Source organism: Rhinolophus hipposideros (assembly GCF_964194185.1).
Source record: "Rhinolophus hipposideros genome assembly, chromosome: 10".
In the NCBI taxonomy this organism is placed as follows: Eukaryota; Metazoa; Chordata; class Mammalia; order Chiroptera; family Rhinolophidae; genus Rhinolophus; species Rhinolophus hipposideros.
In genome coordinates, this window is record NC_138056.1 from 48,229,800 (window position 1) to 48,243,982 (window position 14,183).

General features: G+C 46.1%; 1 protein-coding gene across 5 annotated transcripts in view; it reads right to left on the reverse strand.

The window, feature by feature from the left end:
* Window positions 1–12,350: 12,350 nt before the first annotated feature.
* Window positions 12,351–14,183, reverse strand: part of CHRDL2 (chordin like 2) — a 32,538-nt gene continuing 30,705 nt past the window's right edge. For all 5 annotated transcript variants that reach the window (XM_081061872.1, XM_081061875.1, XM_081061871.1 and 2 more), the window contains 2 exons: window positions 13,172–13,264; window positions 12,351–12,508 (listed from right to left, as the gene is read on the reverse strand). In XM_081061872.1, the coding sequence (XP_080917998.1) occupies window positions 12,429–12,508; window positions 13,172–13,264 (173 nt within the window). In that variant the 3' untranslated portion in view covers window positions 12,351–12,428. The remainder of the gene's footprint in view (window positions 12,509–13,171; window positions 13,265–14,183) is intronic.

Genomic DNA, 14,183 nt, shown 5'->3' on the forward strand with positions numbered 1-14,183 from the left:
ACCCTGGACAATCAGCAGAGGCACCAGTATTGACAGCCACACCAACACATCCTTTCTGAACATCAGCCCTGATGTGAGGGCTCTGGAAGAACTGGCTTCTGCCTACTTCTCCAGGCTTCTCTCTAGAGACTGTTACCCCTCTCCCTGCTGCCTGCACCACCCGCCTCCACTGCCCAACGTGACTCTTGTCAGGCTGATCTGCTTGCATTTCCCCAAATGCACCACTCTTGCTTGTTGCCAGTCCTCTGAACACGCTATTTCCTAGAACTGGAACATGATTTTTCAACTTTCTCTGGCTATTTCCTTAAAGTCTCTATTTGGGTGTCACCTCTTCCAGGATGCTTTCCCTGATACCCCCCCCACCATGATCTCTCACGGCCCCCCTGTGCTTTCTTCTACCGGAGTGCTATCACTCTCAAATGTCACATTTTATATCTCTTTCTCCCTCACGAGACTGGCATCTTTTCATGGGACACAGAGGATAGTTGTATCACCTGTGCTGGTAGTAATAGGAGGTGATGGTGGTGATGAAAGTGGAGGACAGGACCTCAGACCCAGGCAAGAGGGGCCCTCACCCTGGGCCATGCTTGCCAGAGGACCCCACTCTGACCATCTTTCAGCTGAACCCTTCCTATAGGACAAGGAATCTGTGTGATCAAGGGGATGTGTGCTCCCAACCTCCTTCTAGACCAAGGAACCCAGGATCCTGGAATTCTCTGTCCAAACATTCCAAGTCTGCTTCCAGGACTGCAGGGTCCTCTTCCCCAGGTCTGTTCTCTAAGACTGAGGGATAATTTGTCCCGGGGCTGGGGGGAAGGGCAGGCAGAAAGGGGGCGTGGATAAAACTTGGACTTTGTTCCAGTTACGACTACTACCTTAAAAGTTACTGTAAAACTTAGCAGCTTCAAACAACTATTTTGTAACGCTGATGAATTCTGTGGGTTAGGAACTTGGACAGGGCCCAGTGGGAATGATTTGTCTCTGAGGCCCCACGATGTCTGGGGCCTCAGCTGGGGAGACTCGGTGGAGGGGGGTCTTTATTCACATAGCTGAAGATTGATGCTGCTAGTTGGTTGTGAACTCCGCTGGGGCTGTTCTCCGTGTAGTCTGGGCTTCCTCACAGCATGGCGGCTTCAAAGTAGTTGGACTTCTTACATGGTGGCTCAGGGTGCCAAGAGTAGTATCATAGTAAACAGAACAGTAGCTGCATTGCTTTTTCTGGCTTAACATAATTTCTGCTCGCTTCTATCGGTTACAAATGAGTCACAGCTCACCTAGATTTAAGGGGAGAGGACATGAGCCGCACCTCTCAATGACAGGAGATAAAAGCATCTGTAGACATATTGAAAACCACCAAAGACATGCAGACTGGGTGTCCCTCACAGTACAGGACAGAGTTGGAATAACAGAAGAGGTGGGCCAAGAGCTGGAAGCCAGGGACCAAGGGTGGGTCCCCCTGTGCCTCCAGATTCTTGCAAAGAATTTAAAGAAGTGCGAAAATTTTACATTGGAATTTGGCCATCCAGGCCACTAAGAAGGTATATTTGTCAAGGTGCAAAGATGGGGTAGATTTATTTAATAGTTTGTTGGTTTGTTTTATAATTTTTAAATATTCAGGATATGACATGTAGGCTCCATTTGTCTTCCCACCTGGGCCCTACAAATGTGAGGGGTGGTCCTGGTGATGGAGGTGGTCATAACGGGGTGGTGGCAGTGGTAATGGCAGTGACAATGGTACTGATGATCATGCAAGGGGTCCACAACCACTTATTGAGCACCTACGCTGTGTCAGCTGTCAACCACATCTCACCGCCATCGTCTTCACCATCAGTGTCACTCTTCCATCCGTCATGTTCTTCTTCACTAAACATGTATTGAATGCCTCCTGTGGACGAGGGGCCATGCTAGGAGCTGGGGATGCAAAGATGACCATTATGTGGTCTCTGACTCAAGAATCTTCCTGTCCAGTGGGAGAAAGCCTCAGGAGCAGAGCATTACAGCCCAAAGAGATGAGCTTGATTACAGAAGAGCATGCAATGCTGGGGCAGCAGAGAGGACGGGGGGCGGGGGTTCAGAGAAGGATTTGAAGGATCGGCTGGAATACTACAGGCAGAGAATAGGGAAAGGTATTCCAGAAAGCAGGAACAGCATGTTTACGGTGTGGAAGAAAGGACATTGGTTTAAGAAAAGGTCTAAAGTTGTAGTTGTGCCAGCCTGGGAACAGGGATCCCTTTAGTGACTATGGGTTTGCTGCCCTCCCCCTTATTTGGGGGAATCACTGTCCCCCTCCAGTCATATGATTCTAGTACTTCATCCCTGACCACTGAAGATCGATTATGTATCACGCAAGATACACTGATCAGACTCATTCCCCAGAATCTTTCTATTGGAATCGGAAGGGCAGATCCTTTGCACCCTACCTGACTGAGAGCTGTCAGGATGCTGAGCAGTGCGTGGTGTCTTGTTTGCTTCTTGGGAGAGTTCACTGGCAAGAAAGTGCTGCTATGCGGGAGGCAGCAGAGAGAGGACGTCCTGATGGTGTCAGAGTCCAAGATCCATCCCAGCTTGGCCAGGAAGGGCAGCACACTGGATCCTGGGGTACTACTGGGAGAGCTGGTGAGGGAATTGGGGCCAAAGAGGCAGAAGGAACTGGATCCTGCAGGGCCAGGACAGGGAGCTTGGACATTATCCTGAGGACAGAGGGAAGGTGTTGAAGGAGGGGCTTGATGAAGGAGAGGCAGGGTGAGATTTCTGTTTTTGAAAGGTCATTCTGGGTTGATAGGCAAAACCTCCTGGGAAGCGGAAGGTGTGGAGGGGAGAGGCGGGCGGCAGGGGAGCTGGTGAGAAGGCTGATCTCCTCATCCTTGGCCCAGACATCATGGAATGGAGAGAGAGGGCAGACTTTAGAGTAGGACCCTGTAGGTTCTAGCCACAGCCCCAACTCTCAGTTGCTGTTTGACTTTGGGCAAGTTATGTATGCTCTGTGTCAGGGGTGGATAAAGATGGGACTGGGGAGAGACATCATGTGTCATGTGGTCATTCGAACAGCCTTGAGCTGGGGGCCCAAGATCTAGGTCCTAATTCCTATTCTAGAAGGGCAGAGATAACTAACTCCCTGTATGTAGATACTCACGCCACTCCAGCCACTTCCAACCTCAGCCAACCTCCCCCAGCATTTCCTGTTCATCTTCCAGGCACTGACCCTGCGGGAGGAGAAGGCAGGCAATGATTGTCTTCCAGGAATCAGGGAAAGGGGAAGGAGGGTGGCTAGGCCTGTCCTGGACACAGACGCCATTGTGCCTGGTTAGGCCCCACGACTTCCCTTAGCCCTAGGCCAGCCCCAAACTACAGGCCATGTCCTGTTTCTTAGAAATACTGCCATTTCCAGGAGTCCAGGCTTTGTGGGGGGAAAGAGGGAGATGGCTTCACAGCGGCTGGAGGAAGAGGAGGAGGAAGCCTCCCCAGGAAACCTGGAGGGCACGATCAAGTTCAGGGGCCAGGAAGCTGCCTGGGAAGGTGAAGTGGAACAGAGACTCTAAGCCCAGGTGGGCTAAGCCTGCCCTAGTCCAAGACCTGGCCCCTCCAGGGCTCTGGGACACATGAGGGCACAGAATGACAGACCTTAGCTGGAATCCAACCCCTCCATTTATTAGTGTGTGATCTTGATTACGTCACTTTCTCTCCCAGAGCTTCAGTTTTCTCATCTCTTAATGCAACAATCCCCATCTCACGAGGTTGTCCTAGGGATCAAAGAGACAACAGACTTCAAAGTGCTTTGTTAACTAATGGCGAGGCATGTGGGAGATGTGACTGCTTCATCCAGAGCCTGGGCTGTGCCCAGCCTGGCCACCAAGCAGGACAGTGGTCCCACAGGACTCCCCCTTCCCTGTCCCTCGTCACACTCAGCCAGTGTTCACAGCAAGTTAGCAGCTGAGGAAGAATGGATTTTAACTTGTCCATAAACCTTCCCTTCCTACATCCTCACTTTGCCCTCTCCTCATCCCCAAGACTTACGTTAAATCTCTTCCATCTGACAAAGCCCTCTTCTTCCACCCCATGCATTGCCAGCTTCTGCTCTGCCTCTCTTGTCTGTTTCCTCACCTCCCAGGTACTGCCTCAGCCCCCCAAAACCCGCTCCTGCCTTCTAGCTCTCCTGACGTCGCCTATGGCCACAGGCAACAGAAGCCCCCTTCTCCCTATGGAGGACCCTTTCCAGGCCTCATCCCGTTGAAGCCAGCCGCAGCACTCTCCTGGTTTCTTCCTCGCCCCCATGGCGGTTCCTTTGCTGATGCTCCAGGCTTCTGTCCTGGTGCCCCTTCTCTTTTTACTCTACAATCTCTCCCAGGCCAATCACTCCCGTCTCCTAGCTTTAGTTACCACCAGCAGAATAACAGCTCCCAAATCCTCATCTCTGCCCCAACTTCTCCCGATTCATAATATACCCAAAGGGCTGGCGGTGTCTCCTGATACTCACCATGCACTCAGCTGGAACTTCTGGGTTCTCCCTGGTCACCACATGAGACACCAGAATCATCCCTCTCTCTCTCAGCCCTACATTCAGTCCGCCATCAGCTCCACCTTTTCTTCTATCCCCATTGCCTCTCTCCTGTCCTCACATGAATTCCCACACCAGCTTCTGATCTGGTCTCTGCCTCACTCCACCACACCAATCTTCACCCAGCAGGCAGAGCCAGCTTTCTAAACCTCAAATGTGCCTCTTCCAGACTCCGTGCATCCAGAATGAAGCCAAAATGATCTGCTGGGTGTCAGCCTCACCTCCTTTGTTCTTTGCCTCAGACTTTCTTATCCAGCAACTGCAAGTTGTTTGATTCTCCCGACAACATGCTATTTCTCATCTTCCATGCAGCTGTCTCTTCCTATACCATCACCCACACTCTTCCCTCCCTCCAGCTTGTCTTCTAACTCCTGCTTCTCCTTCACAGCCAGCTGCAGTCTTCTCAGTCGTGCTTCCCATAGCCCTGATGTCATAGCCTCAGCATTCACAATGTTGTGATGCCTCACCTCCTCCTCAAGACTTTAGCTCCCTACAGACAGGCAGGGCCGTATTGGTTCCTTACGCTGCATCAGTGGTTTGGCATAAGGCCAACCCCAGCGTAGCTTGGAGAATTTTTTATGAATGAATACATGGAAGGGGAAGACCACAACTGGGAGAGGTATGAAACCATGGAGAGGTGCTTAGAGATTCCACCCTTGTATTTATACCCTGACAAAGGTCTGGACCAAAGTGAGGAGATGCTGATGTGCTGAACATGCCTCCCGTGGTGGAAGAGGTTTGGGGAGAATATGACAGGCTTCAGATAAGCCCATCAGAGAAACCAGGAAGGCAGATGGCCTGCAACACCAGGAAAAGCATACAGGGAAGTCCACTCCTGTCCAGAGGCCCTGGAGCTGTCTCTGCTTAGAGCCCTGCCTCCAAACTCATTCTCCAGCAGAGGGGAGGGGCCGTTGTACAGAGTGCAGGGGTGGGGTGGGGGTAGCAAGGGAAGCTTCGCTGAGAGGAAGGCATCTGAGCTAGCCTGAAGGATGATGAGAGCTTACCATATGAATGGTAGCTTTCAGATTCTGAGCTTTCAGATTCCTATGTTTTAAATGTTAGATGCTCAGAACACATCCTCAAGGTTCCAAATTAATCCCACGTAGTGAGCAAACAAGGTCAGAATGATGCGTCTTCTCTAGGACGGACAGGCAGAAGCTGTGAGGAGCTGAATGTCTTCTGACTTGGACAATGAGGGGGAGATTCCAGCCATGTTCCTCAAACTCCAGCCTCTCAAACCAGACCCCTGGGAGCTGGCAGAGGGAGTTTAGGGAGGGTGACACCAGTCCCTGCTCAGTGAGGGCAGCATTGGTAGGCTGCTTAGTACACTTTCCCAACCTCAGTCACCCAGGTACAAGACTTGGCTCCAAAGACAATAGCCAGAGCCCTCTAAGTGGCTGCAGGTGACAGAACTCCAGCCAACAGGCCACTTTCACCATCTCTGCATGGCTTCCCATCAGGCTTGGGGGGGGGGGTTGTGGCTATACTGGGGAGAGAGTAGGGGCCTGGTAGCCAGTAAGCCTAAGTTCTAATCCTGGATTCACCACTCATCACTGTGAGGCTTTGGATATGACATTGGCTAATCCTGAGCGTCTGTTTCCTCCTCTCTAAAATGGGAGTAAGGGAGGTCCAAGATGGCAGCAGCATAGGAAGACACTGAACTTACCCTCTCCCATGAGCAAACTCAAATACATGCGTATATAGAGTGCAGTTACTTCTGGCAGACAACTGAGGGATAAATAAAGAGCTTCTGAACAACAAATGAGAGAAACAGACAGAGTAGAGAAGGCTGGGAAGATGCAGGAGCCCTCAGGGTGCTGTGGAAACTCTCTGGCCAGAAGAGCTGGTGAGTTTCATTCCCCTTGACTTTGATAAAGCAGGCTGGAGTCTATTGGGGTGCTTTGAGCTACATGCAAGATCACCGCAGCATTTCCCAGCTACATTTCCTGGAGCCTTTTGTATTGGAACAAAAGGAGCAAGCAGGAACAACAGGGTGGCACCACGTGCCCCTGGCCTCCTTGCTGGGAGCCACTCCAGCCTGACAAGGCAGTATCCCAAGTGTTATGTGCACCTGCTAGGCTCCAAGCAGCTTCCCCAAACTACCTGGCACATAAAGCCTACACAGAGGTCACATCTACACAAGACCATGTTTGGTTTAACAATCAAGAGACAGATTGTAGACAGAAGGCTAGGGAGCCATGGGAGCTCTCCAGAAACTGTGGGAATTCTCAGGGGTCTGAGCGCCATTGTTTACATCCCCCTCTATCCATAGGGTGGGCAGGGGCTCTATCCAGGTGCGCTTTCCTGCCTGCAAGGTCACTGCAGTGAGCTCCCAGATATATCACTGAACACATTTCAGCCTCAAACAAAAGACAACAAACACAATCAATAGGATATTGCTACATGCACTTGGCCACCCCACCTGGAGATACTCTGGCTAAGTAGGCCAGTGCCTCACATGCCTTAGGCACTGCTCAGCTCCTACTAGTCAGTCAAAAACACCTGGCCTGCCAAAACCACCCAGCACACACAGCCTATACAGAGGCCACTTTTATATAAGGCCACTTTTTCAAGACTGGGAGAGATAGCTACTTTGTCCAATTCATATAAACAAACATAGAAAGTCAAACAAAATGAAAATACAGAAGAATATTTCTCAAATGAAGGAACAAGAAAAATCCTTGGGGAAGGGGAGAATTAAGGAAACAGAGATAAGTAATTTGATGATAAAGAATTCAAAGAAATGGTCATAAGGATGCTCACCAAACTTGAGGGCATTATAGAGGAACTTGGGAGAATGTTTACAAAGAGAAAGTATAATAAAGAACCAAGCAGAGATGAAAAATACAATAACTAAAACGAAAAAAATACTCCAGAAGGTAACAACAACAGATTAGCTTATACAGAAGAATGGATCAGTGACCTGGAAGACGGACTAGTGGAAATCAACCAATCAGAACAGCACAAAGTGAAAAGAATTAAAAAAAAAACAAAAACAAAGAGGATAGTCTAAGAGACCTCTGACATCGATCTCAAACATTCTCATTATAGGGATTGCAGAAGGAGAAAAAAGAGAGAAAGGAATGGAAACTTTATTTAAAGAAATAATGGCTGAAAACTCTAACCTAGGAAAGGAAAGAGACATCCAGGTCCAGGAAGCAAAGAGCACTCCAAACAAGATGAAACCAGAGACCCAAACAAATGAAAATGAAAACACAACTTTTTAAATTTTATGGGATATAGCAAAAGCAGTTTTAAAGAGAAGTTCATAGCTATACAGGCCTACCTCAAGATGCAAGAAAATTCCCAAATAAACACTCTAACTCTACACCTAAAGAAACTAGAACAAGAAGAACAAACAAAACCTAAAGTAAACAGAAGGAAGGAAATAGTTAAGATCAGAACAGATACAAATGAAATAGAAATCTAAAAAAACAGTAGAAAAGATCAATAAAACTAAGAGCTGGTTCTTTGAAAAAATAAGTAAAATTGAGAAACCTTTAGCCAAACTCATCAAAAGACAGAAAGAGAGAGAGAGAGAGACCAAATAAATACATAAAAGCATAAATGAAAGAGAAGTTACAACTGACACCACAGAAAAATAATCATTAAACAATACTATGAACAATTACATGCCAACAAATTTGACAATCTAGAAGAAATGGATATATTTCCAGAAGTATATCTTCCAAGACTGAACCAGGAAGAAATACAAAATTTAAACAGAACAATTACTAGCAATAAAATTGAAGCAGTAATCAAAATACTCCCCCAAAACAAAAGCCCAGGACCAGATAGCTTCACAGGTGAAGTCTATCAAACATTCAAAGAAGAATTAATACCTATCCTTAAACTATTTCAAAAACACTGGAGAGAAAGGAAGGCTTCCAAATTCATTATATGAAGCCAGCATTATGATGCCAAAACCAGACAAAGACATAACTAAAAAAGCAAGTTGCAGGCCAATATCCTTGATGAACATAGATGCATAAATTCTCAACAAAATATTAGCAAACCAGATTCAAGAACACCTTAAAGGGATTATACACCATGACCAAGAGGAGTTCATCCCAGGGGGGCAAGGATGGTTCACCATCCATAAATCAATCACTGTGATACTCCACATTAACAAAATAAATGATAGAACCCATCAGATCATTTCAATAGATGCAGAAAAACCAATGACAAAATTTAACATAATTTTATGATAAAAACTCTCAACAAAGTAGTTATAGAAGGAACATCGCTTAACAGAATAAAGCATATATACAACAAACCCACAGCTAATATCATATCCAATGGTGAAAAGCTGAAAGCCTTTCCTCTAAGATCAGGAACAAGACAAAAATGCCCATTATCACCACTTCTATTCAATATAGTGTTGGAAGTCCTAGCCACAGCAATCTGACTGGAAGAAGAAATAGAAGGCATCCAAATCAGAAAGGAAGAAGTGAAACTCTTATTATTTGTAGATGACATAATACTATATAGAGAAAACTGTAAAGACTCCATCAAAAAACTATTAGAATTAAGAAATGAATTCAGTAAAGTTGCAGGATACAAAATCAATATACAGAAATCTGTTGTTTCTATAAATCAATAATGAACAATCAGAAGAAGGAATTAAAAAAAAACCACAATTCCACTTAAAATTGCATCAAAAAGTACAAAATGCTACGCAGTAAATTTAACCAAAGAGGTGAAAGACCTGTATTCTGAAAACTATAAGACACTGGAACAAAGAAATTGAAGATACAAATAAATGGAAGGATATACCTTGCTCGTGGATTGAAAGGATTGATATTGTTAAAATGTCTTTACTACCTAAACTAATACAGATTCAATACAGTCCTTGTTAAGATACCAATGGCAGGGTGGCTGGTTAGCTCAGTTGGTTAGAGCATGGTGCTAATAACACCAAGGTTGGTTGTTCAATCGATCCTCACATGGGCTACTGTGAGCTGTGCCCTCCTTAAAAAATAAAATAAAATAAAATATTTAAAAATAATAATAATAAAATAAAATACCAATGGCATTTTTCTCAGAATTAGAACAACTAATCCTAAAATTTATATGGAACCACAGAAGACCCCAAATAGCCAAAGAAATCTTAAGAAAGAACAAAGTAGGTGGTATCATGCTCCCTTATTTCAAACTATACTACAAAGGTACAATAATCAAAACAGTATGGTATTGGCATAAAAACAGGCATATAGATCAACTGAATAAAATAGATATCCTAGAAATAAATCCTGGCTTATATGGTCAATTAATCTACAACAAAGGTGGCAAGGATATACAATGGGGTACAGACAGTCTCTTCAATAAGTGGTGTTGGCAAAACTGGACAGATACGTGCAAAAAAAGAAATTGGACCACTTTCTTACATCATATACAAAAATAAACTGAAAATGAAGTAAATATTTAAAAGTAAGACCTGAAACTATATAACTCCTAGAAGAAAACATAGACAGTAAACTCTTTGACATCATTCTTAGCAGTACATTTTTGAAAATTTCTCCTTGGGCAGCCGAATGGCTCAGTTGGTTAGAGCATGAGCTCTGAACAATAGGTTTGCTGGTTCCATTCCCACATGGGCCAGTGAGCTGCACCCTCCACAACTAGACTGAAGACAACGAGCTGCAGCTGAGCTTCCAGAGGGGCCTCTCAGCAACAAGGTAGCCGGTTCAATTCCCGCATGGGATGTTTGGCTCCACCCTCTGCAACTAAAGATTGAAAACGGTGACTGGACTTGGAACTGAGCTGTGCCCTCCACAACTAGATTGAAGAAACAACGACTTGGAGCTGATAGGCCCTGGAGAAACACACTGTTCCCCAATAGTCCGTTCCCAATAAAATTTGGGAAAAAAAGAATTTGAAAAATGTTTGTATTAATACATTAAAAAAACAAACGAACAAAAGAGAAAATGTCTCCTTGGGCAAGAACAACAAAAGAAAAAATAAACAAATGGGACTACATCAAACTAAAAACTTTTTGACATAAAAGAAACCACCACCAAGATGAAAAGAACCTACTGAATGAGAGAAGATTTTTGTAAATGATACATCCAGTAAGGGGTTAATATCCAAACCACAGAGGGTGACAAAAAATGTATACACTTCTAAGAAAGGAAAAAACTGTATTAAAATTGTAATAATATATACCAATAACAAAAGATGAATACAAGTCACGTTTGACTTCTGCAATTACAAGAGGTGCTCAAAGTGGTTACCATCAGCATAATTTTAATACAGTTTTTTCCTTTCTTGAAATGTGTATACATTTTTTAGCACCCTCTAAAGGAATATAAGGAATTCATACAATGTATACCCTCTAAAGGTATATAAGGAATTCGTACAACTCAACACCAAAAAAAACCCCACAATCCAAATAAAAATGGGCAAGAGGACCTGAACAGATATTTCTCCAAAGGGGACATACCAATGGCCAAACAGACATATGAAAAGATGCTGAACATCACTTATCAATAGGGACGTACAAATCAAAACCACCATGAGATTCCTCAAAAAATTAAAAATAGAACTGCCACATGATACAGTAATTCTACTTCCAGCTATATTTATCTGAAGAAATCAAGAACACTAACTCAAAAAGATATTTGCACCCCTATGGTCATTGCAGCATCATTTAAATAGCCAAGATATGAAAGCATAATGTGTGCAACAATAGATGAATGGATAAAGATGTATATATACACACACACACAATGCAATATTACTCAGCAATGAAAAGAAGGAAATCTTGCCCTCTGCAAAAACATGGATGGATCTAGAGGCTATTATGCTAAGTGAATTAAGTCAGACAGAGAGAGATAGATACCGTAGGATTCCACTTACATGTGGAATCTAAAAACACAAAACAAATGCATAAACAGAACAAAAAGGACCCATCAATATAAAGAACAACCTGGTTTCCAAAGGGGTGAGGGGATAGGAACTTTAAAAATTAATCTTTAAAACAATAAAATAAAACGGATAATTTCTACATTGTTCACCTTAAGTGGAATCATGGGCATTAAAATGTCTTTGAAAGGAATTGTACATGTGGGCAAGATAAAATTATTGATGTTGTCTTTAATTGTGACCATGAGGCCTTCTTCCCAGACCGTAGTGCCAGAGATGGCAATCTGATTGCCAAGTCTTGGAAATCCTCTGAGGTGAGACTTTTTGGGCTTATGACGTTGGTCATGGTGGAATGGGAGAGGAGTGCTAGCCTGGAGCGAGAGACCCGGTGTCCACTTCCAAATCTGCTGCTACCCTGCTGTGTGGCTGCGAATGATTGCTTCTCCCTCAACTCAGCTTCTTCATGTAAAGTATGGCTGACCATTGTAAGCATCCTGGGATGATTTGCTGGGAAAGTGCTCTGAGGTTCCATTCACCCCTCCGCTGGCTAACTAGACTCGGTTCCCCTTCTTAGGCTCAGTGCCAAAGTGCTCTGGGAGAGGGGCTGCTCAAAAAAGCTGGAGGTGCCATAGCCGGGGCCCAGGGTCAGAAACAGTACAGCGCAGGGGAGAGGCCCTGGGGGCAGACAAGGGCCTGGGTGGGGAGGCTGGGAGAACTAGCCCTGGCTCTGGGAACAGCTCACCACGAGGACAGGGGACAGTCTCTGCCCCTTCTGCCTCTCAGTTTCCAGCCCTGTAAAATGGGGAATTGTACATATGGACAAGATAAATTATTGCTGTCGTAACTGTTAGGCCTTCTTCCCAGACCACGGCATCAAGGTGCAGTCACTGTGAGAACACGGGGAGACAACATAAACTCAGCAGGCAGGACTGAGGGGTAATGCACCTTATTTATTCATATATAACACCAAAAACGATAAAGCTCATATTTGCAACTGTTTAGGTCTTTGTTATAAGGTCTTGATTGCTTTGTCTGGACTGGCCATGACCTTCAGCTCTGGGGTCTGGGCTAGGAAGACGTTCCAGTGACCTGCATGGAGGAAAATAGAAGAGTTGTCTGTGTGGTTGTGTAGGGCTGTGTGGCGTGTGCGTGCGTGTGCACAGCAGAGGCACAATGCCTGGTATGGGGAAAACAAGGTGTGAGGACTGTGTGGACCTGGGTTGGAGCCTACAGGGAGGAGGGGGTGGGGTCCCCATCATACTCCCATATCCAGATCCGCTCTGGCACATGACCCAACCTTCAACCAACCAACAATTTGGGGCTGGGATGGTTTCCTGATGCCTATTTTTGACCCTCCCATCTGTGACTTCCTGCCCCCCACCTAAGGCCCCACCTGGGTCCATCTTCCTCAGTGTAGTGTAGAGCAAATGAAGGGCATCAGAAGGAAGTGGTTAGGAGGCTTTTAGGGGGAAATGTTCCAGTAGAGGAGGAGGCAGCACTAGTGTTTGGGGCTCAGACCTCCCTCTTCTACAGCCCAAGACTAAATCCAGCAGGCTCGGCTTCACCGGCCTGTTCTCAGGCACCCGAGTTGAGAAATCTCTGGCACAGACTCCCACTGGATTCCTGTGCCGGGAACTGACGTCTGTGGCTGACAGCCCCCCCTCCAGGCACCAGTAGCCTGGAACTCCCCAAGAGGCCCGGGCCTCTAGCCAGGCTCTCTTCCCAAGCCCTAGTCCCAGCCTGAGGTCCCACCTTCGTGGGTGCCGGTGAGCAGCCGGAAGTTCTGTGCCTCTCTCTGAAAGTCTTGCTTCCTGACTTTCTTGATCTGAATCAAGTGGAAGATTCCTGAGGACAGAGACAAGGGCATGAGCAGGCAAGGCAGGGCCATGCACCAGGGAAATGGGGTGACAGACACGAACGGGACCCAGTCACTTCCCTCCCCTCCCCTATTCTGATCAGACACCAAAGCCTGTGGACTCAATATCTAAAATATTTTGAATCTGTTCTCCTGTCCCACTGCCACTGACCCCATTCAGGCCCCGTCACGTCATGTTTGGGTCACTGCACTAGACTTCTGACCACTTTTATTCCTCCTCTAACCTGTAGTCATTCGAAAATATACCTGTTACCCTGTCATTCTGCTTCCCTGACCTCCTGTCACCTCTCCGCTGGCCCTGCTCTGGCCACCATCACCATCCTCCTCTCACAGCACTCACCTGTCCACAATGTAGAAATGGAGTGGGGAGCGGGGAAGGGAGGAAGGAAGGAAAGAAGGAAGGAAAGAAAGAAAGAAGGAAGGAAGAAAGGAAGGAAGGAAGGAAAGAAGGATGGAAGGAAGGAAGGAAGGAAAGAAGGAGGGAAGGAAGGAAGGAAGGGAGGAAGAAAGGAAGGAAGAAAGGAAGGGAGGAAGAAAGGAAGGGAGGATGGAAGGAAGGAAAGAAGGATGGAAGGAAGAAAGGACGGAAGGAAAGCTGCCAGGCATGTACGGACTGGTCAAACTTTTTTCTGGCCATAGAACGTATGCTAAAAATCAGTCGGTGTGCTTATTCAGACACCACAACACTAAGCATCAGAGTTGTAAGTCCCCTTTCAGCGCAAGCTCAGTTCACCGACCACGAGGGGCGCTGCCTGTGCTTCAGCCCTAACCAACTAGTTGGAGCCCTGAGGGGCCAAGCCTTCACATATGCCACCTCCTCTGCGGGAACTCCTCCTATTGCCACCCAGGAAACTCCATTCATCCTTCAAGCCTTAGCTGGAAGTCTTC